The sequence below is a fragment of the Plecotus auritus genome (assembly GCF_963455305.1).
Source record: "Plecotus auritus genome assembly, chromosome: 8".
NCBI classification, from domain to species: Eukaryota; Metazoa; Chordata; class Mammalia; order Chiroptera; family Vespertilionidae; genus Plecotus; species Plecotus auritus.
In genome coordinates, this window is record NC_137782.1 from 111,429,684 (window position 1) to 111,451,293 (window position 21,610).

A 21,610-nucleotide genomic window follows, 5' to 3' on the forward strand; every position below is an offset into this window, starting at 1 on the left:
ATAAACGTCTTCAGCCCTATTGGCTCCAGGATGAGGTGTGGGCTTGAAAACCAGAATACACTTGTAGCCTCTCCAGCCTTGCAGCTTGTGGTTTGAGTCACCTCTGAGGTGAGGTGAGAGGAGAATTGAATTATCATGCAGAAGATGAAAGGTTTACCAGGCAGGGGTATTGAGAAGGGGGCCAGAAGCAGACCTGTGAACTTAAGAGTGCAGGGATGGGGGAGGGGGAGGTGTCCAGAGCAGGGAGGGAGATTTATGTCTCAGTCTCTCCTCATCGTGGGGTGAGCCTTCAGTAGCAACACTTTGATTTTAATAATTCTCTATAAAACATCTATATTTTTCTGCTTTCTCACTGAGACAGTATTGCACAAAGTTAAACTGGTTTGTTTTCATGATTCCAGTTTGTTGTGATTTCAGTTACTGCCTGGGCTGTGTTCAGTGTGGTAGATTATGGGTTTTGGGGCAGATAGCCCGGCTCATCTCATCGCAATCACTAGTCAACTGTGTAATCTCAGATGTGTCTCAGTTTCCTCATCTCTAATACATGGCTAGTAATAATACCTATCTAGGTTTTTTTGTGAAAATTAAATTAGTTGATCCAGATAAAATGCTTGGCACAAAATTTGACCAAGTAAGCCCACAGCAACTGTTAACAGTTGTATAAGTTTATAGGCTCTTGACATTTTTAGAGCATTTTGCTCTGATACAAAATGACCCCAGACAACTTGGATTAATTCAGTTCTTGACTTTTTTTTGCCTTAAGTTTTTCTTCTCCTTTGTGGGAAGCTGCCCATTTTGTTGGTATAATTTGCCTGGCCAACAGCTTCCCCAGCCCTACCCCCAAATTTTCAAACTCATTGTTTCCTACCTGTTTTTCAGTAGAAGGATGCTGAGTTTGTTTGAAAACAAAAGTAGACTGATTTAGTACAGAAATAAAATTCAGGACTAGATACAATAATGATATTCATGGTAGGAAATTTGATATTAGTTTATTTATTCAACAAGTAATTTATTTTGTGCCTATAATGTGTCAGGCATTGGGGTGGGCAAAACATAAATACCCCCTACTCTGATAGAACCTATTTTCTAATGGAGAAAGAGACAAATGAAAAGGTAGCCCCAGACGTCTCCTTTGCTGCTGCTCCGCAATAGAATCCTGGGCCCAGGAGGTGAATGGTGCGTGGGGGGTGGGGCCATGATAAGACCCGGCAGAGAATGGCAGCCTGAGAGTATTTCAAGCATTTTCAATGTTCTCCACAGACTCTACCCATGTAAGAGTACAGCACTGGTACCTGTGCTCTGCAGATGAGTGCTGGTAGTGCCAAGTCCCATTTTCCAGTGACTGCCGTACTCTGTGTGGCTAGTATGACTGCACTGTAATTCCCCTTGTAAGGAAGTTTGCATTGCTTCCTTATTTAAGTTACTGTCTGAACATTCCCAAGTGAACGGGGTGGTGTTCAGGTTTTATGAGCATCACAGACTTCTGGGAAGGAAGGAAGGGCCATTTTGGGGGTGAAGATTTTTTTCAGTTTGGTCATAGCCTTTGTTACTAGCCTTGTGTCCTTATTCCGTACTTGAATCTTTGACTTTGGGCCATCTGTGCCTAAAATAAGCTCTTCACATTCTTTTTTATTTATTTTTATATTTTTAAAATTATGATTGTTTCAGGTGTACAACATAGAGATTAGACATTTATATATCTTTCAAAGAATAACCCGGAAAAGTCTAGCACTACCCATCTGACTCCGTACATAGTCATTATGATATTTTTTATTCTGCTCCCTATGCTGTATTTTACATCCCTGTTGCTGTTTTTATGACTGGCAATTTGTACTTATTAATCTCTTCCTCTTTTTCACCCATCCCCCAATCCTCCACCTTTCTGGGATCATAAATTTGTTCCCTGTATCTATGAGTTTGTTTCAATTTTATTCATTCTGTTTTTTAGATTCCACATATAAGTGAAATCATGTTATTTATCTTTCTCTGACTTCTTTTACTCAGGCCCATCCATGTTTTGTAAATAGCAAGATTTCATTCTTTTTGTGGTTTAGTAATATTTTATTGTATATACATACCACATCTTTATCCATTTGTCTATTTTTTTAATCCTCACCCATGGATATTTTTCCATTGATTTTTAGAGAGAATGGCAGAGAGAGGGAAAGACACAGAGAAATAATGACGTGAGAGAAACACATCGATTGATTGCCTCCTGCTCGAGCCCCAACCAGGGCCCAGGCCAGGGAGGAGCCTGCAACTGAGGAACATGCCCTTGATCGGAATCAAACCTGGGACCCTTCGGTCCACAGGCCAATGCTCTATTCACTGAGCCAAACTGGGTAGGGCTATCCATTTGTTTATTGATGGACACTCAGGTTGCTTCCATATCTTGGTTATCTAAATATATAAAAGCCTAAACAACTGGCCAACCAGCCAGTAGTTATGACACGCACTGACCACCAGGGGGCAGACACTCAACACAGGAGCAGAAACCACAGGCATGGAAACATGGAATAGACTGATGAATCTCAGAGGGAAAGAGGAAGGGGGAGGGAGGGATGAGATTAATCAAAGATTTTATATGCATACTAGAGGCCCAGTGCACAGATTTGTGCACCAGTGGGTCCCTTGGCCTGGCCTGTGCCCTCTTGTAATCCGGGACCCCTCGGGGGATGTCAGAGAGCTGTTTTTGACCAATCCCTGCAGGCCAGGCTGAGGGACCCCACTGGTGCACAAATTTGTGCACTGGGCCTCTAGCTGTAAATAATGCTGCAATGAACATAGGGGTGCATATATCTTTTTGAATGAGTGTTTTGGATTTTTTTGAATAAATACCCAGAAGTGGAATTTCTGGATCATGTGATAGTTCTATACTGTTTTGCATAGTGGCTACACAATTTTACAATTCCCCAATAGTGTACAAGGGTTCCCCTTTCTCCACATTATTGCCAACACTTGTATGTTGATTTATTGATGATAGCCATTCTGACAGGTGTGAGGTGATATCTCATTGTAGTTTTGATTTGCATTTCTCTGGTGATAAGAGATAGTGAGTATATTTTCATGTGTCTGTTGGCCATAACTCCATAAAGATCACTATTAACATTTTGGTATATTATTGTCTTTTGCTGAATAGAGATAGTTTTTATATTTTCTGTTTTATCTTTAACTTTTTAGCAAAATGATTTCCTTATGGTACTACAAATTTTTAAAAACATTTAATATTAACTCATACCGAATTATGTAGATAATTTGCTTAACCTCTCTCTTATGTATGCATTTATATTGTTTCTGCTTTTTTGGATATTATTGAGAGTGAATTTGGCTTTTGTGTAATAGCATGGAAGTACACACACACGTGTATCTCATATATTTTGATAGGAAAGGTTCTCAGAAGCAGACTCCTTTGGGGAAGAGGTAGGAATAAATTTAAGTTTCCTGATGCATATCACCAGGTGTCTTTCCAAAGGATTGTACCCACTTACCTTTAATGGTGGGAGGCCATCCATGTAATTGTATCTTTGCTCCTGAGGTAAGTTCAAGGGGCATAGTTAAGGTCTATCTGGCTCATAGTGGGGCTCTGTGCTCTGCCTGATTGCTGCTGGTGGGCAGGTCTCCTGCTTCCCAGTGGAGCACCTTTGTTCTTTCTTGCTTCTAGATCCCTACCTTGATTGACCGGATGCTTGTATCATCCAACACGAAGACTGGGGCTGCAGGAGCTGAGGCCTTGTCCCTCCTGCTGAAGAGGCCCTGGGACCCTGCTGTGGGAGTGCTTTCTCATAACAAACCAGTAAGTCGGGCAGCTCAGGACTTACCTGTAGCCCATGGAATTTTTAGAATCTGGTCTCAGAACTTTGGCAAGAGGATAGTAAGTGGGATGTTTAACTTTTTTCATTGATAACTAGTTGTGTATAATGCTTAACAGTTTCAAAAGCAGATCAGCATTGGTTAGGATAAGAAGGTGTGGGGACACCTGGGATTTCGTGGAGGAACCCTCTCCATGCCCTGGTTCTCTGGTGGCATTTTTTCCCTAGAGCAAGCTCCCTGGTTCTCCACTCATTCTCATTGCTTCCTCCGGGCCCTCCAGTTCTGCATTTCCCACCTCACGCCGCCACCGCTTCTGGCAGTCTCAGCTCTCCTGCTTAGGCAAGGTATGTGTGGGGACAAGAGGGACTCTGTCCTGGGTGGGAATATAGTCTTGGAGGATTGAGCAGACAAAAATGCAGCAGGGGGCCAAAATGAATGAACTTAAATATGGAGCTTTCCCAACTCTCTTTTCATTTGGAATTCTAATGGTGCTTATCCAGGGTTGATGGATTCTAGGGTAGGTTAAGCGGATTTGAGCAAAGACTTGAAACTTAACCTTTGCTGGCATGGCTGCCACTTCCTTTCGTTAGGTCATCCCTGTAGCCACCCATCTGCTGAACAATGGAAGTGGGGTAGGAGTTCTGCAGTGTCTTGAGCATATGATTGGAGCAGTGAGAAGCAAAGTGCTGGAGGTGAGACTGCCCCTGCCTGAGTTCACTAAGGCACACCCAGTCTCCCGGGCTTCTGCTCCCATCGTTAGCCTCCTGTGTAACTGTCTTGTCGTCTTTCTCTTTCCACAAAGATTCACAGCCATTTTCCCCACAAACCCATCATCTTGATTGGCTGGAATACAGGAGCTCTGGTGGCCTGTCATGTGAGTAATTCCCAACTTACTTGGAGGTTGTCTCGGAGTAGAATACTGCTGCTGCCGCTGCCGCTGCCGCTCGAGTCCCCTTTTATGTTCCAGGCACAGTGCTGGATGCTGGACCTACATAATTACAATTTAAACGTAAAAGTAAACCCCTTGGGCCCTCACCCAGCTTTTTCCAGTGATCAACTCACAACAAGGCTTTTGCACCATCTGTTTTCTCTGTCAATATTTTGAAGAAAATCCCAAATATTTCATTCATACGTATTTCAGCATGTTTCTGTGAAACAAATTCCTCTCTAGGCTCCTCCCTCCCTCCCCCCCACCCCCGCAAACACAAGCACTGTTCTTCCACCTAAAACAAAACAAAACAATGCTAGCAGGCAAAATTTTTAATAGCTCTGGAATTTCCTGTTGTGTTCATGTTCTGCCCCTTTCCAAGACATCAAGGAACCTTTCCTTTGTTACTTTACATACCATTTATTAGCTTGCATATTAGCTTGCATAAGTGTCCCTGACCTGTCCAGAGCCCCAGTTCTCAAGTGGATAAACTGAGTGAAGTCTGTGCTGCTTGCTATGGTCTAGTCAAATATGACATCTTTTTTTTTTTTTTAAATATATTTTATTGATTTTTTACAGAGAGGAAGGGAGAGGGATAGAGAGTTAGAAACATCGATGAGAGAGAAACATCGATCAGCTGCCTCCTGCACACCTCCCACTGGGGATGTGCCCGCAACCAAGGTACGTGCCCTTGACCGAATCGAACCTGGGACCTTTCAGACCGCAGGCTGACGCTCTATCCACTGAGCCAAACCGGTTTTGGCCAAATATGACATCTTGGGCCATGAGCGGGGAAGGCTGTCTCCTCATAACCCTGGTCCCAGGATAGCAAATTCTCTAAGAAATTGGGGTGCCTGTGAGTATGGATGGGTGGGGAGTGAGCAGGAGGCCTGTAGTCTAGGGAATTGACAGGATGGAAATACTAAATCTCCCATCCTGTGGTTCAGCTGGTGTCCTCCCAGGGCCCAGTGTTCCAGGTGGTGGCTTCTTGTGGAATGGCACATCTGTATCTGTGTTACTGCTGCCACCATGGCTGGTACTCCTGGGGGTTGGGATGGGGAGGAGTAGATGGGACTATCTGGTAGCTCTGGACCAGTTCTGAGTTCTGGGTAGGAAGGCAGTTGACCTTGAGACAAACTGTTCCATTATTTCTAGGTGTCAGTGATGGAGTACGTCACTGCGGTTGTCTGCCTTGGGTTCCCTCTGCTTACCGTGGATGGCCCCAGAGGGGTAAGCATGGGGCACCATTGATTGCTGGGCAGGTGAGAGAGAGTAGGGAGTGAGTGCCTCGCCCAATTTGGTGTGCAGTGACTTCGGGGGCCCAGCTGGCTTCCTGAGCCAACCGGCCAGGGCAGTGCTCAGTGACTATGGACTGGCTGATTGTGAACCCTGCACTTGTTTTAGGATGTGGATGATCCCCTCTTGGATATGAAGACTCCAGTCCTCTTTGTCATTGGTCAGAATTCCCTGCAGTGTCACCCTGAAGCCATGGAGGACTTCCGGGAGAAGATTCGGGCCGAGAACAGTTTGGTGGTGGTTGGGGGAGCTGATGATAACCTCAGGTGGGTAGGCCACCCAGGGCTGTGAGACCCATGCTGTGGTGTTGGAGAGAGGCCTACGAGGTGGTGAGGTAGCTAGCTATATAGACTAATCTGGTTCAGACTACATCTGAAAGGGGGCATTAAAAACCTTTTTTTTTTTTTTTTTAATTTTTTACATTTTTTTACATTTTTAACTAATTCAGATTTATAAAATGTTGCAAAAATAGTACAAAAAATTCCTGTATACCCCTCACCTGGATTTCTCAAATATTAACATCTTACATAACCAGTGTATTATTATCAAAGTCAAGAAATTAACTTCAATATGATACTGTTATCTAATCTACAGACTCAGATTGCATCAGTTGTCTCTGGTTCAGGGTCCAGGATCACATGTTGCTGTTGGTGCCATGGCTTCCCTGTCTCCTTTAATTTGATTCATTTGATACTGCTCAGTCAGTCTTTGTCTTCCATGACCTTGACACTTTTAAAGACTTTTGGCCAGTTATTTTGTAGACTGTCCCTCAGTGTAGGTTTTTGACATTTTTTTATGAGTAGGTTGAAGATATGTATTTTTGGCAGTAATGCCCCAAAGGCAAGGAAGGTACCGTCACTGCACCTCCTCCAAGGATACATGATGGTGACATGTCTTATCACTGGTGATGTTATCCTTGGTCACGGGTTACGGGGGCCTCTGCCAGGTTTCTCTACAGTAAAGTTACTATTTTCCCTTTGTAATTAGTAGTTACCTTGTGGGGAGAAGATACTTTAAGACCCTGTAAATATAGTCTTTGTCATCATGGGATTCCTGGGGAAGGCATTTCTTCTTCTTTTTTTTTTTTTTTTAATAATTCTTCATTGTTGAATATTACATATGTCCCCTTTTTTCCCTCATTGACCCCTCCAGCCCGCCAGGCCTTCACCACCCTACTGTCTGTGTGGGATAGGCATTTCTTTACATTTTGTTCCTTCCTCAGGATGACTGTGAACACATTTTATTTGTATAAAGTACCTTTTACATATTTTGGAGGATAAACAGCCAAAGTCTGAGAGAGTTTTATGAAGGCACCTTTAGTCTTGAGATGTCTACTCCCTTACAAGGCCAGCTCCCTTATGGGCCTTTAGTTACATTTCCATGAAACATACTGAACGTGTCATGTATGGGGCCTCCTTTTTCTATATGCTCACTCTGAGAGATTCAGTCATTTGTGTGCTTTAACTAGAGTTTAAAGTGGGTGCCTACTCACACCTGTCTTTTCGGTTTCTTACCCAGAGGTGTTTGGGAGAATTCGTTTTGTTCTTGGTCATTTGACAACTTCTCAGGGTTTGGGCCTTTGTTGGGGGTCTTGTAAGGTTCATGAGGACATAGGAGTGTGTAATTCCAGCACTTTCCTTATGCTCTTTTGTGCAATCTCCCAACTCTATAAGTGAGGTATTATGGTTCTCCATTTTGCAGATGTGGAAACTGAGGTTCAGACAGGTTGCAAGACCTGCCTAAGCACTAACATAGTCTTCCCCCGCCCAGGCCTTGAAAATAACCTCCACTTGATGCCATAGAATATTTAGAAAGTGAACATTTCCTCCTTTTTGTCTCTTAGGATAAGTAAAGCAAAGAAGAAATCAGAAGGGTTGACACAGAGCATGGTGGACAGGTGTATCCAGGTATACAGTTGCTTTTGTGTTTTCTCAGCTAGGCTTCCTATCTGCAGCCTTTTGGGCTTAGTCTTGTCAGTAACAGCCCTTTTTTCTCTGAAGAGTAAGGGGTATATCCCCTGGGGCCTCTGGTAGCCTAAATCACAAGCAAAGAGAAAGAGAAAAGAGGGAGAAGAAGGGGAAAGGAGAGTAATGAGCTAAAATGTGGAAAAAGTATCAGGGAAGAAGGAGTTCACAGGGGGAATGGTAGTGCGTGATCACCCCAGGGCACCACCTCTCAGGTTCCTCTAGCCTCTGGCTGAGGTTGGGGTTTGTGCCAGGTTTTGTGCACATGGGGAGGGACTGGCATCTCAGATGCCAAAGCCAAGGTAATCAGTTTTAGTTGGAACTATGGGGCAGTCCCCGTTCTCCAGCCGAGGACTCTATGCTGGCCTCTCTTTACACCAGGATGAGATTGTGGACTTTCTGACTGGAGTGCTCACTCGCACTGAGGGGCACGTGGGTGCCGAGCCTCGGGACCAGGATGCTGAGAAGAAGAAGAAGCCCCGAGATGTGGCCCGCAGAGACCTGGCCTTTGAGGTCCCCGAGAGGGGCAGTCGACCTGCCTCACCAGCTGCCAGGCTTCCAGCCTCCCCTTCAGGCTCTGAGGTAATGTGGCAGGGCAGGGCCACTTTTTCAGGGGAACGAGGACCACAGAGCTGGTGTTTTGGCTTCTTGGGGTCACCTATGTGCTGGGGGCCAGTGCTTGTAGGCCTGTGAGTTCCTACAGGGTGAATTCCTAACGAGGGAATTCTAGGAGACATGCCGATAGGTGGTGAAACCTAGACAATGTTGGCTCGGCTCTTGCCCTTCTCACCTTGCTCAGGATCTCTCCAGTGTGTCCAGCAGCCCCACCTCCAGTCCTAAGACCAAAGTGACCACAGTGGCCTCTGCCCAGAAGTCCAGTCAGATTGGGAGCTCTCAGCTGCTGAAGAGACACGTGCAGCGGACAGAAGCTGTGCTGACCCACAAACAAGCCCAAGGTATCGGTGCCTGGCCCAGTGGCCCCTCTCTGTGCTCTGCAGTTGACATCATGTGGCAATTGGAATGTATTGGCATCTGCAGCTTTTTCCAGGGGCATGTGAGAAGCACCTTTCCCACATTCCTGTCCAGGCAAAATTAGGGCAAAATGAATACCGAGGGCTATTTTCAGGGTGAAACATCACTTGAGGTCTGTGTGAAGGGGCTGCAGCATTCCACTGGCTACATCTTTGTCTTGGTGTTCTGGGCAGTTAGGCTGTGTGGGCTGACTACATGTATACTGGCCTCAGGTGCTTTTCTAACTACTAGTTGGGGGAGCTACAGCTGCTTCAGGCCCTGCCCAGCCACTCCTGCAGCCAGGATGCTCTCCAAGGTGCTTGGCTTGTTCATCAGATTACAGGGCAGCTTAACTGGGTCATGCCCTTTCTTTGTGTTGCTCTTGAAGAGTTAAGATTTCCACACTGGGACTTTCAGTGAGGTTTATCAGATAGGTTTTAGATTAGGCTGGGAAATATTGGTATGGTTGAAATTAGAGTTTGGAGATCAGTGAGTGCTATGTAAGAAGCTCTAGGCAAGGGAGAGTTCAGTGGATGGGGGAGAAGGAGATGTAGTGGCTCTATCCCTCTCCCACTTTGATCCAATTGGGTGGCTCTGAGATGAGGTCTCTTAGGCATTGGTGTTTGATGATGTATCCAGGAGCACGTATCAACTGAGGTTCAGGGAGGAGGCAGTAGCCAGATCTGGTTGTCAGGTAGAGAGAGGTGGAGGTGACAGCAGGCTCCTCACTTCCCCTGTGTTTCCTTCAGTGAAGCCAAGGGTAAGGACTTAAAACTCAGGCCTCTTAGGAAGTTGCCCTTAAGGGAGGTGCTGACAAGGAGCAGAAGTGCGAGTGGTTAGAGAAGGCAAAAAGGCCAGACGCTCGGGTCATGTGGATGCTCTGTGACCTGGGCTTTCTTAAGTGGTGGCCAGAGACAAGTTCTAGATGGGCGGTATCCACTCAGGGCTTTTTTTTTTTTCTTTTTTAAAATTTATTTTATTGATTTTTTTACAGAGAGGAAGGGAGAGGGATAAAGAGTTAGAAACATCGATGAGAGAGAAACATTGATCAGCTGCCTCCTGCACACTCCCTAATGGGGATGTGCCCACAACCAATATACATGCCCTTGACCGGAATCGAACCTGGGACACTTGAGTCCGCAGGCCGACGCTCTATCCACTGAGCCAAACTGGTTAGGGCTCCACTCAGGCTTTTGATGAAGAGAGAGCCAGTGGTCTGTGGTGCCTCTGGAGGGGATAATTGCTTGAGAATCCAAGGAGTTTTGGAAGGCTGATTGGTGAGCTGGGTTCGAAATGGAACCCAGAGTATCATGGGGGGCAGCAGCTGTAGCTGCTTTGACTGAGCTCATAGACAAAGGGGAGGATAATAGCTGATGTTATAGAGCCCTCACTACGTGCTTGGGCCTCTTCCTGGTGCTTGACTTGCTGTGGCTCAGTGAATCTTGGCAGTGGCCCCACGGGGCAGGTGCATTTGTATTTTCAGTTTATAGATGATTTCATGGAGCTGCTAAAAGCAGTAATTCCAGAGAAAGCTCCTGTTGACTATTTTCTAGAACATTCTCATATCTTTTTCTTACTCCCTCTCTTTCTCTCCTTTCTCTGGCTAGCTGTGATTCTATAATTCTTTCTGATTCATTCCAGCACAGTTTGCTGCTTTTCTGAAACAAAATATGCTGGTGAGGAAAGCTCTTCCTCCCGGCACCTCCTCCTGTCTCTTTGGTGAGTATTACTCTTTCTCACCTTCTCCCTCTCCACTCCCCCACGCCGGCTTCTCATTTGTCTCTGTTTGGTTTCTTCCTGTCCTTTTCTCTCTGCCTTTTTCTATCTTTTCATTTTTTTCCCCCTGACTCCTTTTGCTTATTGCTCCATTATCTTTGCTTTTTCTCCATTCTTTCTGTTTGCCTCTCATGGTGTTTTTCTCTTTTTGTTTCTTATTATAGTTCTTAGCTCTGCTTCTCCCATGAGTGCCTGTGGCCATTGCCTGTGAGCCTGCGTTTCCTTGGGTGTTTTTCTCCCTGCCAGTGGTTTCCTCCCTCCATCCTGGCCGCTGCAAGCCACTTACCATCATAAAACTGCAACTCCTTTTCCTTTCATTACCTCTTTCCAATGCAGATTTTAATTAATGCCTTTTTTAAAGTATGTTTTCTAAATTAACTTTTAGAGAGAGGAACGGAAAGGGATAGAGAGATAGAAATGTCTATGAGAGAGAAACATCTTTGGCTGCCTCCTGCATGCCCCCTACTGGGGACTGAGCCTGCAACCCAGACATGTGCCCTGACCAGAAGTGAACCGGTGACCTCTTGGTTCCTGGGTTGATGCTCAACCACTGAGCCACACTGACTGCGCTAATCCCTTGAGCAAACCTTCCAAGCTGGTTATGCCCTGACTATGGTCTGGAATAACTCCCTATGGCCCATGCCATCTCCCCCACCCTCCTGTGACTGCTGCCTTCTCCTCCCAACCCTGATTGCCTATGCTAAGATGGGGACTGGAGCTGGGGGGCTCTGGGTGTAAAGAGGGGATCTGTGAGGAAGCCTGAATGATACCCAGGCTTGGCCATATGCAGGGTGAATCTGTTTGAGTCAATGGAGGGAAAAGCCTATGTGTGAACAGGTAGCCTCTCTCTGTACCTAGGACAAGGGACCTGGGGACTAAGTTGTGACATGGGCCACTGTTGCCCTGTTACTTTGCTATAAAGGTATCTTGGCTGAGGTGCTTCCTTGCCTAGGAGCACCTAAAGCCAGACTGAAGTCCTGGTGGCAGTCCTCTGTGTGGCAAGCAAACCCGCAACCTGGGCTCCTAGGGCAGGGGGACTCTGAGCCCTGTGAAAACCTGCTGTGTAGGGAAGACTGTGTAGCCTGCTCCCCCATTGCTTCTTCCTGGAATGTTTCCTGCCCATCAGCTGAGTCATGTGGGCTGGGCTTGAAACAGGAAAAGGATCACAGTTTTTGAGCCTGGGAAGTGCTGCTTAGATCCACTGTGATGAGCCCTTTGGTTGGCCTTTGCTAGGCAGGGCTGCAGTTCTTCTCCTTTCTTTTCCAACTCAGAGCCCCCGTCTTTCCAACTCCAGGACAGAGTGAGGAGTGGGGATGGCGCCATGCCCTGAGAGGGGCAAGGTGCAGTTTCATCACAGTGGGGGCTGAGCGAGGTGGGACTAACACAGAGGTCGTTGTCTTTGGATTGTGGCTCTGTGTGTGGCTGGTACTCCTGTGTGTTCCCACGTACAGCTGTACCCGTACTGGTCCTGATTGTCCGTGTCGGGGAACTGTGGAGGACCTTACTCAGCTCTCTCTCTTAGTTCCCATCTCATCAGAACAAGCGGAGGAACCAGAGAAAGAGGACCTTAGGGTACAGCTAAAGCGGCACCATCCCTCCAGTCCTCTGTCTAGCAGTAAGGCCTCCAAGCGACCCAAGATCAAGGTGTCCCTCATCTCCCAAGGGGACCCAGCTGGAGGGCCTTGTACTCCTTCCCAAGGAGGAACCCCAGAAGGTGAGTTTCCCTTGACTGAGCTCTCCCCGGGCTCATAACTTTGCCCTCTTGGGGCTGCTTGCTGGCACTCAGCCTCAACTGCAATGCAAGGGGTGCCTGAGCAGGGGGCTCAAGGTGGCCCACAGGAAGGGGGGCAGTGACCTGATCTACACTAGCACCAGGGAGGCAGGACGAAGATCAGAGGAAGCTCTGGGTTCATGCAAGCCATCATATATCTGGGGTTTTTGTTTGTTTCAATTAAAAATAAAATATTCCAGAAAGTTTAGGCAACAGAAGGAGAAAAAATAACTCCAGCTCTTCCTATTCCCATGTACTTATTCTTCATTTTTCCTTTTCCAGTCTTTGTCCATAATACCTTGCATTTAGCCTGGCTGTGGAGGGTGAAAAGTGAGTCGATCAGGACTGACTGGCGGCTTGGGGGCTTTGTTTTGCAGCTGGGGGAGGAAAGCCCATCATGATGACCCTGGGGCAGGTGGCAGCAGGTGCCAAGGAGCTCACAGGGCTTCTCACCACAACCAGGTGAGTCTGCTTCTTGGCCTGTCTCTGTCCCCTTCTTTCTCTTCACCTTTCTTCTGGTCCACATATGCTTTGGGCAGATGGTAGATTCTGGGTTCTGACCGTCTGAGGAGTATAACTTCATTTAGGGTGGGATATTTATTTTTCTTTTGGACCAACTCAAGAGTTCAGTTCATTTTCACCTAAATTTTGCAAAGCATCCTGTAGCTCTTGCTTCAAGGCCTGAAGTCTTTACTTTAGGCATAACTTCTAAAAGGACTAGTGGCCAATTCAGAAATGGAATGAAGAAACCAAAGTTTCTTGCCTTGTGTCCATTGCTGAAACCTTGCTGAGCTCCATTCCGGCCCCTCCCTGTGCTGCTAGGGCCTGCTGCCCTCCAACCTTTGTGTAACGGAGCTCCTGTCTTTATATCCAGGCCCAGTGCTTCTGAAGCGGGTGTGTCGGCCAGCCCAGCCTCCTCCGTGGTCTCCAGCAGCACTGCACCCAGTCCCTTGCACACACTCCAGAGCCGGCTGGTGGCCACCTCGCCTAGCAGCTCCCTCCCAGGTATCTGGGGCACAGCATCCCGACCTTCCAAAGTCTGGGCAGCTGTTGGAGGGTGGTCCTGGCAAAGCAGCCTGGAGCTGAATCCGGAGGACATTCCTCAGGTCTCAGGCATGTGAGGGAAGTTTGACAAGAAGCTGGAATTAGCTTCAAGAGGCATGAAGTTCTTGGCCTTAATATGTACAATGAGTAAACATCACAGTCTGCAGGCAGTGCATCCTATTCTGTAAGGAGGAGAAACTGCTGGTAGGAGATGTAGGTATTGTGTTTTATTTCGGTGTTTTTAAGATTGAATAAAACTGGAAATGGTGCCATGCTGGGTTTTAGTGAGACATTTCTGGCTATGTATGTCTCCTCACCTTCTCCACCTCCACCCGACACTGAAAGGCTGATTGCCTGAGCCCAGCAGGGCCAAGTCATATACCCTTCTCCTTCAAGAGGACCTTTCTCTTTGCTTTGAGGCCACTGGGCTGTGTGTAAAGTGTGGTGTAAATCAGGTGCTTAGAATTCTTTTGGCTTAAAAAAGTCCTTTCTCGCCCAGCTGGTGTGGTTCAGTTGGTTGAGAATCATCCCGTGCAACCAAAGGTTGACTCCAGGTCAGGGCACATACCTGGGTTGCAGGTTTGATCCCCATTTGGGGTATGTACAGAAGGCAACTGATAGATGTTTCTCACATCGATGGTACTCTCCCTCTCCCCCTTACTCTCTCCCTCTCAGCATGTTCTCAGGTGAGGATTAAATTACATTTTTTTAAAAGTCCTTTCTCTTCCCTAGAAAGTGAGGGAATTTAGAGCTCTGAACAGTGGGATTCAACCTCTCTGGTTTTCCTAAAACTGTCCAAACTATAGGACAGGTGGTTTGGAGCAGGTTGGGACATGCAGAAGGAATGGAAGGCGTGCATCTGCATAGACCCTTCCTCACATGGGCCTTCATCAGGCATGCTGGGGGACCTGCTGGCTTCCTGAGAGTGAGGAATATCCAGGGGAAAGAGCACGCATGGTGTTGGCTGGGTTGTTGAGGGTGGACGGGCATGACTGCTCTCGAATAAATGGTGGAGCTTGTACTGATGTTTGTCATATTATTTCCTAGGGGCCACATCCGCCAGCAGCCTCCTCCAAGGCCTCAGCTTCAGCTTACAGGATATCAGCAGCAAGACCTCGGGCCTCCCAGCAAGTCCCTCCCCAGGACCATCCCCACAGGTGCACATCTGCCTTCCTTTTGGGCTGGGCAGGTGTGGGGAGGAAGCCTAAGCTTGGTTGTTTTTGGTAGGGAGACTGGGTCTGGAGTCTGGGTCAAGGACAAATAGCCTCTGACTTCTCAGCTGGGAGCTACCAAAGGTTAAGGCTCCATCACTTACTGTGAGACACTTGGCAAGTTTCTTGACCTCTCTGTATCTTTGTTTCCTTGTCTGTAAAATGAGGATAGTAGTCTATCCCTCACAGAGCTGTTTTGAGGGCAAAATATGTGGGGAATGCCTTGAAGAGCACTTGCATGTGGTGTACACTCAGTACATGGCAGCCTTTAATAACATGCTGTGGGCACACTACACTTGTACATGGCTGTTGGGCAACAGCTTCTGATCACCTGGGCTTGTCTGTCCCACAGGCCACCAGTGTGAAGTTGCCCACTCCCATACAGAGCCTGGGTGCCATCACCACAGGCACCAGCACCATTGTCCGTACCATTCCTGTTGCCACCACTCTCTCATCCTTGGGTGCCACTCCTGGTGGAAAGCCTACAGCCATCCACCAGCTGCTGACCAATGGGGGCCTCGCCAAGTTGGCAAGCAGCCTCCCTGGTCTGGCTCAGATCTCCAACCAAGCATCAGGTGAGTCTTTCTTGAGAACCATGGGGATTCCCAGATATGGGATCTTCCCCCAGGACCTTCTTGTCTCACATGGGCTAGGGATGCTATTGAATCCAACCAGGGTCTTGGCATCCACCCTCGGGGATTTAGCTGTGTGTGTTGGTGTGGGGGTGGGGTGGGGGGTCCATCCCCCAGACAGGTTGAGAGAACAAGGTGGGAGGCCAAGGAGGGTGTGCTGTGGGGAAGAAACTCCCCAGGAAAGGAAATAGGGGTATGACAAAAAACACACACACCCTACTACACACACACACCCTACTACACACACACACACACACACACACACACACACACACACACACACACCTCTCCCCACCCCCTCCCACTTCTCTTCTCAGGCTTGAAGGTCCCCACCACCATTACTCTGACCCTACGAGGGCAACCAAGCCGAATCACCACACTGAGCCCCATGGGCCCAGGAGTAGCCCCATCCGAGGAGCCCACCTCCCAGGTGCTGCCCTCCAACTCACAGGTGAGTCTGCCCAGGAAGATGGAGGAGACAGGCTCTAGCAGTTTCAATGTACTGGGCTTGTAGTTAGGTCAGATTCAAATCCAGACCTGGGGCTTGTAGATTTGAAACTTTGAGCCTCCTTTTCTGTCACACTCCCTGGACCGTTGTGAGGTTAAATATGTAGAGTCCCCGTGTGTCCTAGTGCTTGTGTTTCATGTTTTGGTTTACTTTCCCTCCCCATTCCTTTTTTTCTCTGCTGAGTTCTGTCATGCATCGGTTGTGGCACAGGCTTTCCAGCATTGTGCCCTTCCAGATCTGGGCACTCATTGCCATCTTTTTCAGGCACAACTAGGTTTTGTTTTGTTTTTTAAATATATACTTTATTGATTTCAGAGAGGAAGGGAGAGGGAGAGAGAGAGAAATATCAATGATTAGAGAGAATCATTGATTGGCTGCCTCCTACATACCCTGCACCAGGGATCAAGCCCACAACCTGGACATGTGCCCTGACTGGGAATCGAACCATGACCTGGTTCATAGGTCAATGCTCAACCACTGAGCCATGCCGGCTGGGCCACAACTAGGTTTTATTATTGTTTTTTTTTTTAATAAATCTTTATTCAGATTATTACAATTGTTTCTCCTTTTTCCCCCCATAGCTCCCCTCCACCCGGTTCCCACCCCACCTTCTGCCCTTACCTCCCCGCCACTGTCCTCATCCATAGGTGTATGATTTTTGTCCAGTCTCTTCCTGAACCCCCTATACCCCTTTCCCCCTGAGAATTATCAGTCTACTCCCTTTCTATGCCCCTGATTCTATTATATTCACCAGATTATTCTGTTCCTCAGGTTTTTAATTCATTTGATTTTTAGGTTCACTTGTTGATAGATATGTATTTGTTGTTCGTAATTTTTATCTTTACTTTTTTCTTCTTCCTCTTCTTTGAGAATGCCTTTCAGCATTTCATATAATACTGGTTTGGTGGTGATGAACTCCTTTAGCTTTTTCTTATCTGTAAAGCTCTTTATCTGACCTTCAATTCTGAATGATAGCTTTGCTGGGTAGAGTAATCTTGGTTGTAGGTTCTTGCTATTCATCACATTGAAAATTTCTTGCCACTCCCATCTGGCCTGCATAGTTTCTGTTGAGAAATCAGCTGACAGTCGTATGGGTGCTCCCTTGTAGGTAACTAACTGTTTTTCTCTTGCTGCTTTTAATATTCTCTCTTTGTCTTTTGCTCTTGGCATTTTAATTATGATGTGTCTTGGTGTGGTCATCTTTGGATTCCTTTTGTTTGGGGTTCTATGTGCTTCCTGGACTTGTAAGTCTATTTCTTTCACCAGGTGGGGGAAGTTTTCGATCATTATTTCTTCAAATAGGTTTTCAGTATCTTGCTCTCTCTCTTCTTCTGGCACCCCCATAATTCTGATGTTGGTACGCTTGAAGTTGTCCCAGAGTCTTCTTACACTATCTTCAACTTTTTGGATTTTTTTTTCTTTTTGCTTTTTCGGTTGAGTGTTTTTTGCTTCTTTGTATTTCAAATCTTTGACTTGATTCTTGTGTTCCTCTAGTCTGTTTTTGGGTCTCTGTATAATATTTTTTATTTCAGTCAGTGTATGTTTAATTTCTAGTTGGTCCTTTTTCATATCTTCGAGGGTCTCGTTATATTTATCAGCCTTTTCTAGGATATTCTTGAAAAGCCTTATAACCGTGGTTTTGAATTCTATATCCAGTCGTTTGTTTTCCTCCATTTCTTTCGTTTGTGATCTGTTTCTTTGACGCCGCATTTTCACTGCTTCCCTGAGTTGGTAGGGTAGATTTGTGTGCTAGGTTTCCTATATGGCCCAGTGGGTCGGCCTCCCCAGTTAACCTGAGGTGGACACTCTTGGTGCACCCCTTTGTGGACTGTGTGTACAGCCTTGTTGTAATTAAGCCTTGATTGTTGTTGGTATCACTGGGAGGAATTGACCTCCAGGCCAGTTGGCTGTATGGATCAGCTGTATCTATGCTGGGAGAAGTTCGGTGCTGGAGACAGCCTTATGGGGCAGGACTTGCCAAATTGCAATAGCCTCTGTGCTCAGCTTGGATGGGGTGGAGTCTCAGGGCGGAGCAGACAGTCTTGGCTTCCCGTCAGCCTTGCCCTTGTGCGCACATGCGCGCCTTCAGACCTCTGCCTTCCCCGGCTCCTGAGTCTCCGCCCGAGAATCCAGACTTCCCCCACAAGAGCGTGGGTCCCCAGGGGCTCGCCTGGAACTGGGGTTCAGTGCAGTCAGAACTGGGGCCCAGTGCAGTCAGGAGCCTCCGACTCCCCTCCACTAGGGGAAAGCCTGTGGCAACCTCTGCAGCCTTTGTGCGCACTGGCACGCGCGCGCCTTCAGACCTCTGCCTTCCCCAGCTCCCGAGTCTCCGCCCGAGAGTCCAGATTCCCCCCACAACAGTGTGGGTCCCCAGGGGCTCGCCCAGAACTGGGGTTCAGTGCAGTCAGAACTGGGGTTCAGTGCGGTCGGGGGCTTCCTTCCCCCTTCTGCCAGAGAAAGTCAGCCAGGCTCTCAGCTGCCCTTCCTCTCTGCGCGCACGAAGACCCTTTGCCGTACCTCCAATTCTCTGTGAGCTTTTCTCTTTCCTTCTAGTTATAGAATTTTCATTCAGCCAGCTTTCCTGTGGTTCTGGATGGTGTCCGTTCTGTCTTTTAGTTGTAGTTTTGAAATTGTTGTGCGAGGAAGCAGTTTAGGTGCTTACCTATGCCGCCATCTTGGTTTTCCCAACTAGGTTTTTTATACCTCTTACCAGAGTCACCTCCAAGTCCTCTTAGCTGATCTGATTTCCTTTATGACCTTTTCCAGTGAAATGTTTCTAATCTTAATTGGTGATCTAAGAGCCACCCAAAGGCCAGAGATTAAAGAGAACCGTCGTTTGTGCCCAGTGTTGAGTGTGCTTACTTCAGTGCCCACCATTCCAGCAAGGCCTTCCACGTAGGAACGGTGCTGTGCCGGCTGCGTGGCAGAAGCTGGCCCTGAGCCTGGCATTCCCACACAGGCTTTGCCTGGGAACAGGGTCTGGGCATGCTTGGCAAGGGACCGTTGCTGACTGGACCAGAAGCTCCTCTGCACAGAGGTTGTTCCTGGCTCCGCTGGGGTCAGAGCCACCCCTGCCGTCTGCAAGAGGTGGAGGTGTTCTCATTATTTTATTTTTTCAGTCACAGAAGTAATTATGCTTATCTATATATATATATATAAACGCCTAAGTGACCAAACAACCGGTCGATCGGTCGCTATGATGCACACTGACCACCGGCGGCAGTCACTAAATGCAGGAGCTGCCCCCTGGTGGTCAGTGTGCTCCCACAGCGCAAGTGCCACTCAGCTGACTGAAGGGCACCAGACGCCGGGCTCACAGCTGGCCAGTGCAGCTGCGGCGCCTCTGTGGCAACATGCTACCCAGTGGCCGGGCAGGCACAGTGGGGTCGGGATGAGCTGGAGTGGCACGGCACCCGGCCCCACTACTACATCCCTGAGGGGTCCCGGATTGCAAGAGGGAGCAGGCCAGGCTGAGGGACCCCACCGGTGCACTTAGAAAGTGTAAATTTCGCATGATACCATTCCCAGACAGGATATCCACTGTTAGTAGTTTGATCTTCATTCTTCTAGATTTTTTTCTGTATACAAAGTGTATTACTTTAATTTTACTTTTTGACAAAAATGAAATCACAAAATATGGACTTTTGTAGCTATCTTTGTTTACAAAACACATTATGATGTGTCTCCCTGTTAATTGCAGAGAGACCTATCTATGCTCTGACAAAGGAGATATTATTAGATTCAGACCTATCTATGTTCTGACAAGGTGGGTGTAAGAAAGTGGGCTTCACCACCGCTAATAGAGAGTTGGGTTATGTTTTGTTTTTTGACATCATAAGTAATGGTGTAGTGTACACCCTCGTCATGATGTTTGTTTACCTCGGGGAACTTCTACAGGCTGGAGACCAGTACATGGAGGGTATATGCATCTACCACCTGCTAGCTGCTAGTTGTCCTTCACAAGGTTTTGCTAATTTACAAGTCAAGACACAGTGATGAGAATATCTGTTTGTCTATACCATTGTCAGGTGTGGAAATCAGTATTTTTAATTTTATTGATTTGATGGGTGAGAAGTGAAATTGTTTTAATGTGCATTTTTCTGATTATTTATGAGGTGGTATGTCTTTTATGAATTACCTGTTATATTCTGTGTCTGTTTATTTTATAGCAACTTTAAATATTCCACTGTTAATCCTTTATCCATTATACAAGTTGCATATACTTTATTCCAGTCAGTTGCGCTTTTTTTCCTTTCTATTGAAATATTAAGTTAATGTCTTTTAACTTTTGTTTCTGGATCTTTTATCATGCAGACATTAAAAATTTTTATACAGTAAGGTCTTCAAATCTTTTCCTTTATGCTCTTCCCATTGCAAGATTATAATCCTATTGCATTTTGTTTTTTAATATATTTTCTTTTTAGGATTGTGGTAAAAGATACATACATACAAATTACCATCTTTACCCTTTTTTAGGCCCAATTGAGTGGCATAAAGCACACTCATATTGTTGTGCAACCATTAACTCAGTTCACCTCTAGAACTTCCCCATCATCCCATATTGAAACTGTTTTCTTATCATGCTTGTTTGTTTACCTTTAGTTTTCAGTCCACTTGGAATTTGTTTCTTTTATTTATTTTTTTTTTGAATTTATTTCTATATGCTAAGTGAGATAAGGATCTAACTATAGAGCAGTCCATTCATTTTTCGTTGTTTGACATCCGCTGCTCTCACATTCTAGATTACTATGCACACATGGGCCAGTTTTGTACCCCTTGAACTGTCTGTTCCTACACTGGCTTTATATTATTGTTTGGTGATGCAGGTCCTCAAATTAAGGGAATATCAGTTGTGTTTCTTGTTTGCTAATATCTTTATCCTTTTCCTTTCTCTTGATAAATAATGGGTTTTTAATTTTGTCCATTGCCCTTTTGGAATCAAATGAGATGAATGAGCATAAATAGTTCCTTGTAATTAGTTAAACTAATGAATTACTTTAATAGATTTCCTAATATTGAGCTATCAAATTTTCAGATTCAGGAGTTTGTCTAATATGTCCTATTCTTTTTTTCACATGTCCACATTTATTTTTATTTTGCACACATGGGAAAGAAGACCCTATCAAAAAGGAACAAAACATAATAGGAAAAAAAACCACAATAGAAGGAAAAAAGCCAAGTGTTTCAGAGAAAGGCACTCTTCTGATTTGCTTTTATTTTAGTAAAGGTTTTGGCCTCTGCTTATTAGTGATATTGGCCTATAGCTTTCTTTCAATCACCTCTGCTTTTGTGTGTGCTTTCCTATCTTATAATATGAGATGAGAAGTATTTTATGTTTTTCTCATTTTCTCAAACATTTATATTTCATAGAAATGACCAGTTCCTAGGTGGTTTGATGGAAATGACCTCTAAGCCATCGGGCCTATTTTCAGGCAGTTCTAACCTTTGCTGATGCCGCCTTGAGGCACAACTAGAAACAGGTCCCCACACAACGCCCTCCTCTCTGTTAGGTGGTCCTTTGGGCTGCTGTGCATTGGGGAGCTGGTTAGTGTTGAAGAGATTAGCGTCGTTGGGAATCCTCTTCCTGGCTAAATGGAAGCCCAGAATAAAGATAATATATTACTTCTACCTAGGGCTGTGGTCGGCAAACTGTGGCTCG

At 46.2% G+C, this 21,610-nt stretch overlaps 1 protein-coding gene across 11 annotated transcripts in view; it reads left to right on the forward strand.

Moving 5' to 3' along the window:
- KANSL3 (KAT8 regulatory NSL complex subunit 3) overlaps positions 1 to 21,610 on the forward strand; it is a 41,188-nt gene that overhangs the window by 15,453 nt on the left and 4,125 nt on the right. For 8 of the 11 annotated variants that reach the window (XM_080685046.1, XM_080685052.1, XM_080685053.1 and 5 more), the window contains 16 exons: positions 3,662 to 3,793; positions 4,038 to 4,154; positions 4,401 to 4,502; positions 4,613 to 4,684; positions 5,894 to 5,968; positions 6,143 to 6,300; positions 7,878 to 7,941; positions 8,380 to 8,580; positions 8,798 to 8,954; positions 10,651 to 10,728; positions 12,308 to 12,499; positions 12,934 to 13,018; positions 13,431 to 13,561; positions 14,648 to 14,757; positions 15,164 to 15,386; positions 15,761 to 15,894. In XM_080685046.1, the coding sequence (XP_080541172.1) occupies positions 3,662 to 3,793; positions 4,038 to 4,154; positions 4,401 to 4,502; positions 4,613 to 4,684; positions 5,894 to 5,968; positions 6,143 to 6,300; positions 7,878 to 7,941; positions 8,380 to 8,580; positions 8,798 to 8,954; positions 10,651 to 10,728; positions 12,308 to 12,499; positions 12,934 to 13,018; positions 13,431 to 13,561; positions 14,648 to 14,757; positions 15,164 to 15,386; positions 15,761 to 15,894 (2,031 nt within the window). The remainder of the gene's footprint in view (positions 1 to 3,661; positions 3,794 to 4,037; positions 4,155 to 4,400; positions 4,503 to 4,612; positions 4,685 to 5,893; positions 5,969 to 6,142; positions 6,301 to 7,877; positions 7,942 to 8,379; positions 8,581 to 8,797; positions 8,955 to 10,650; positions 10,729 to 12,307; positions 12,500 to 12,933; positions 13,019 to 13,430; positions 13,562 to 14,647; positions 14,758 to 15,163; positions 15,387 to 15,760; positions 15,895 to 21,610) is intronic. The other 3 variants (XM_080685051.1, XM_080685056.1, XM_080685047.1) reach the window with 1 other exon arrangement.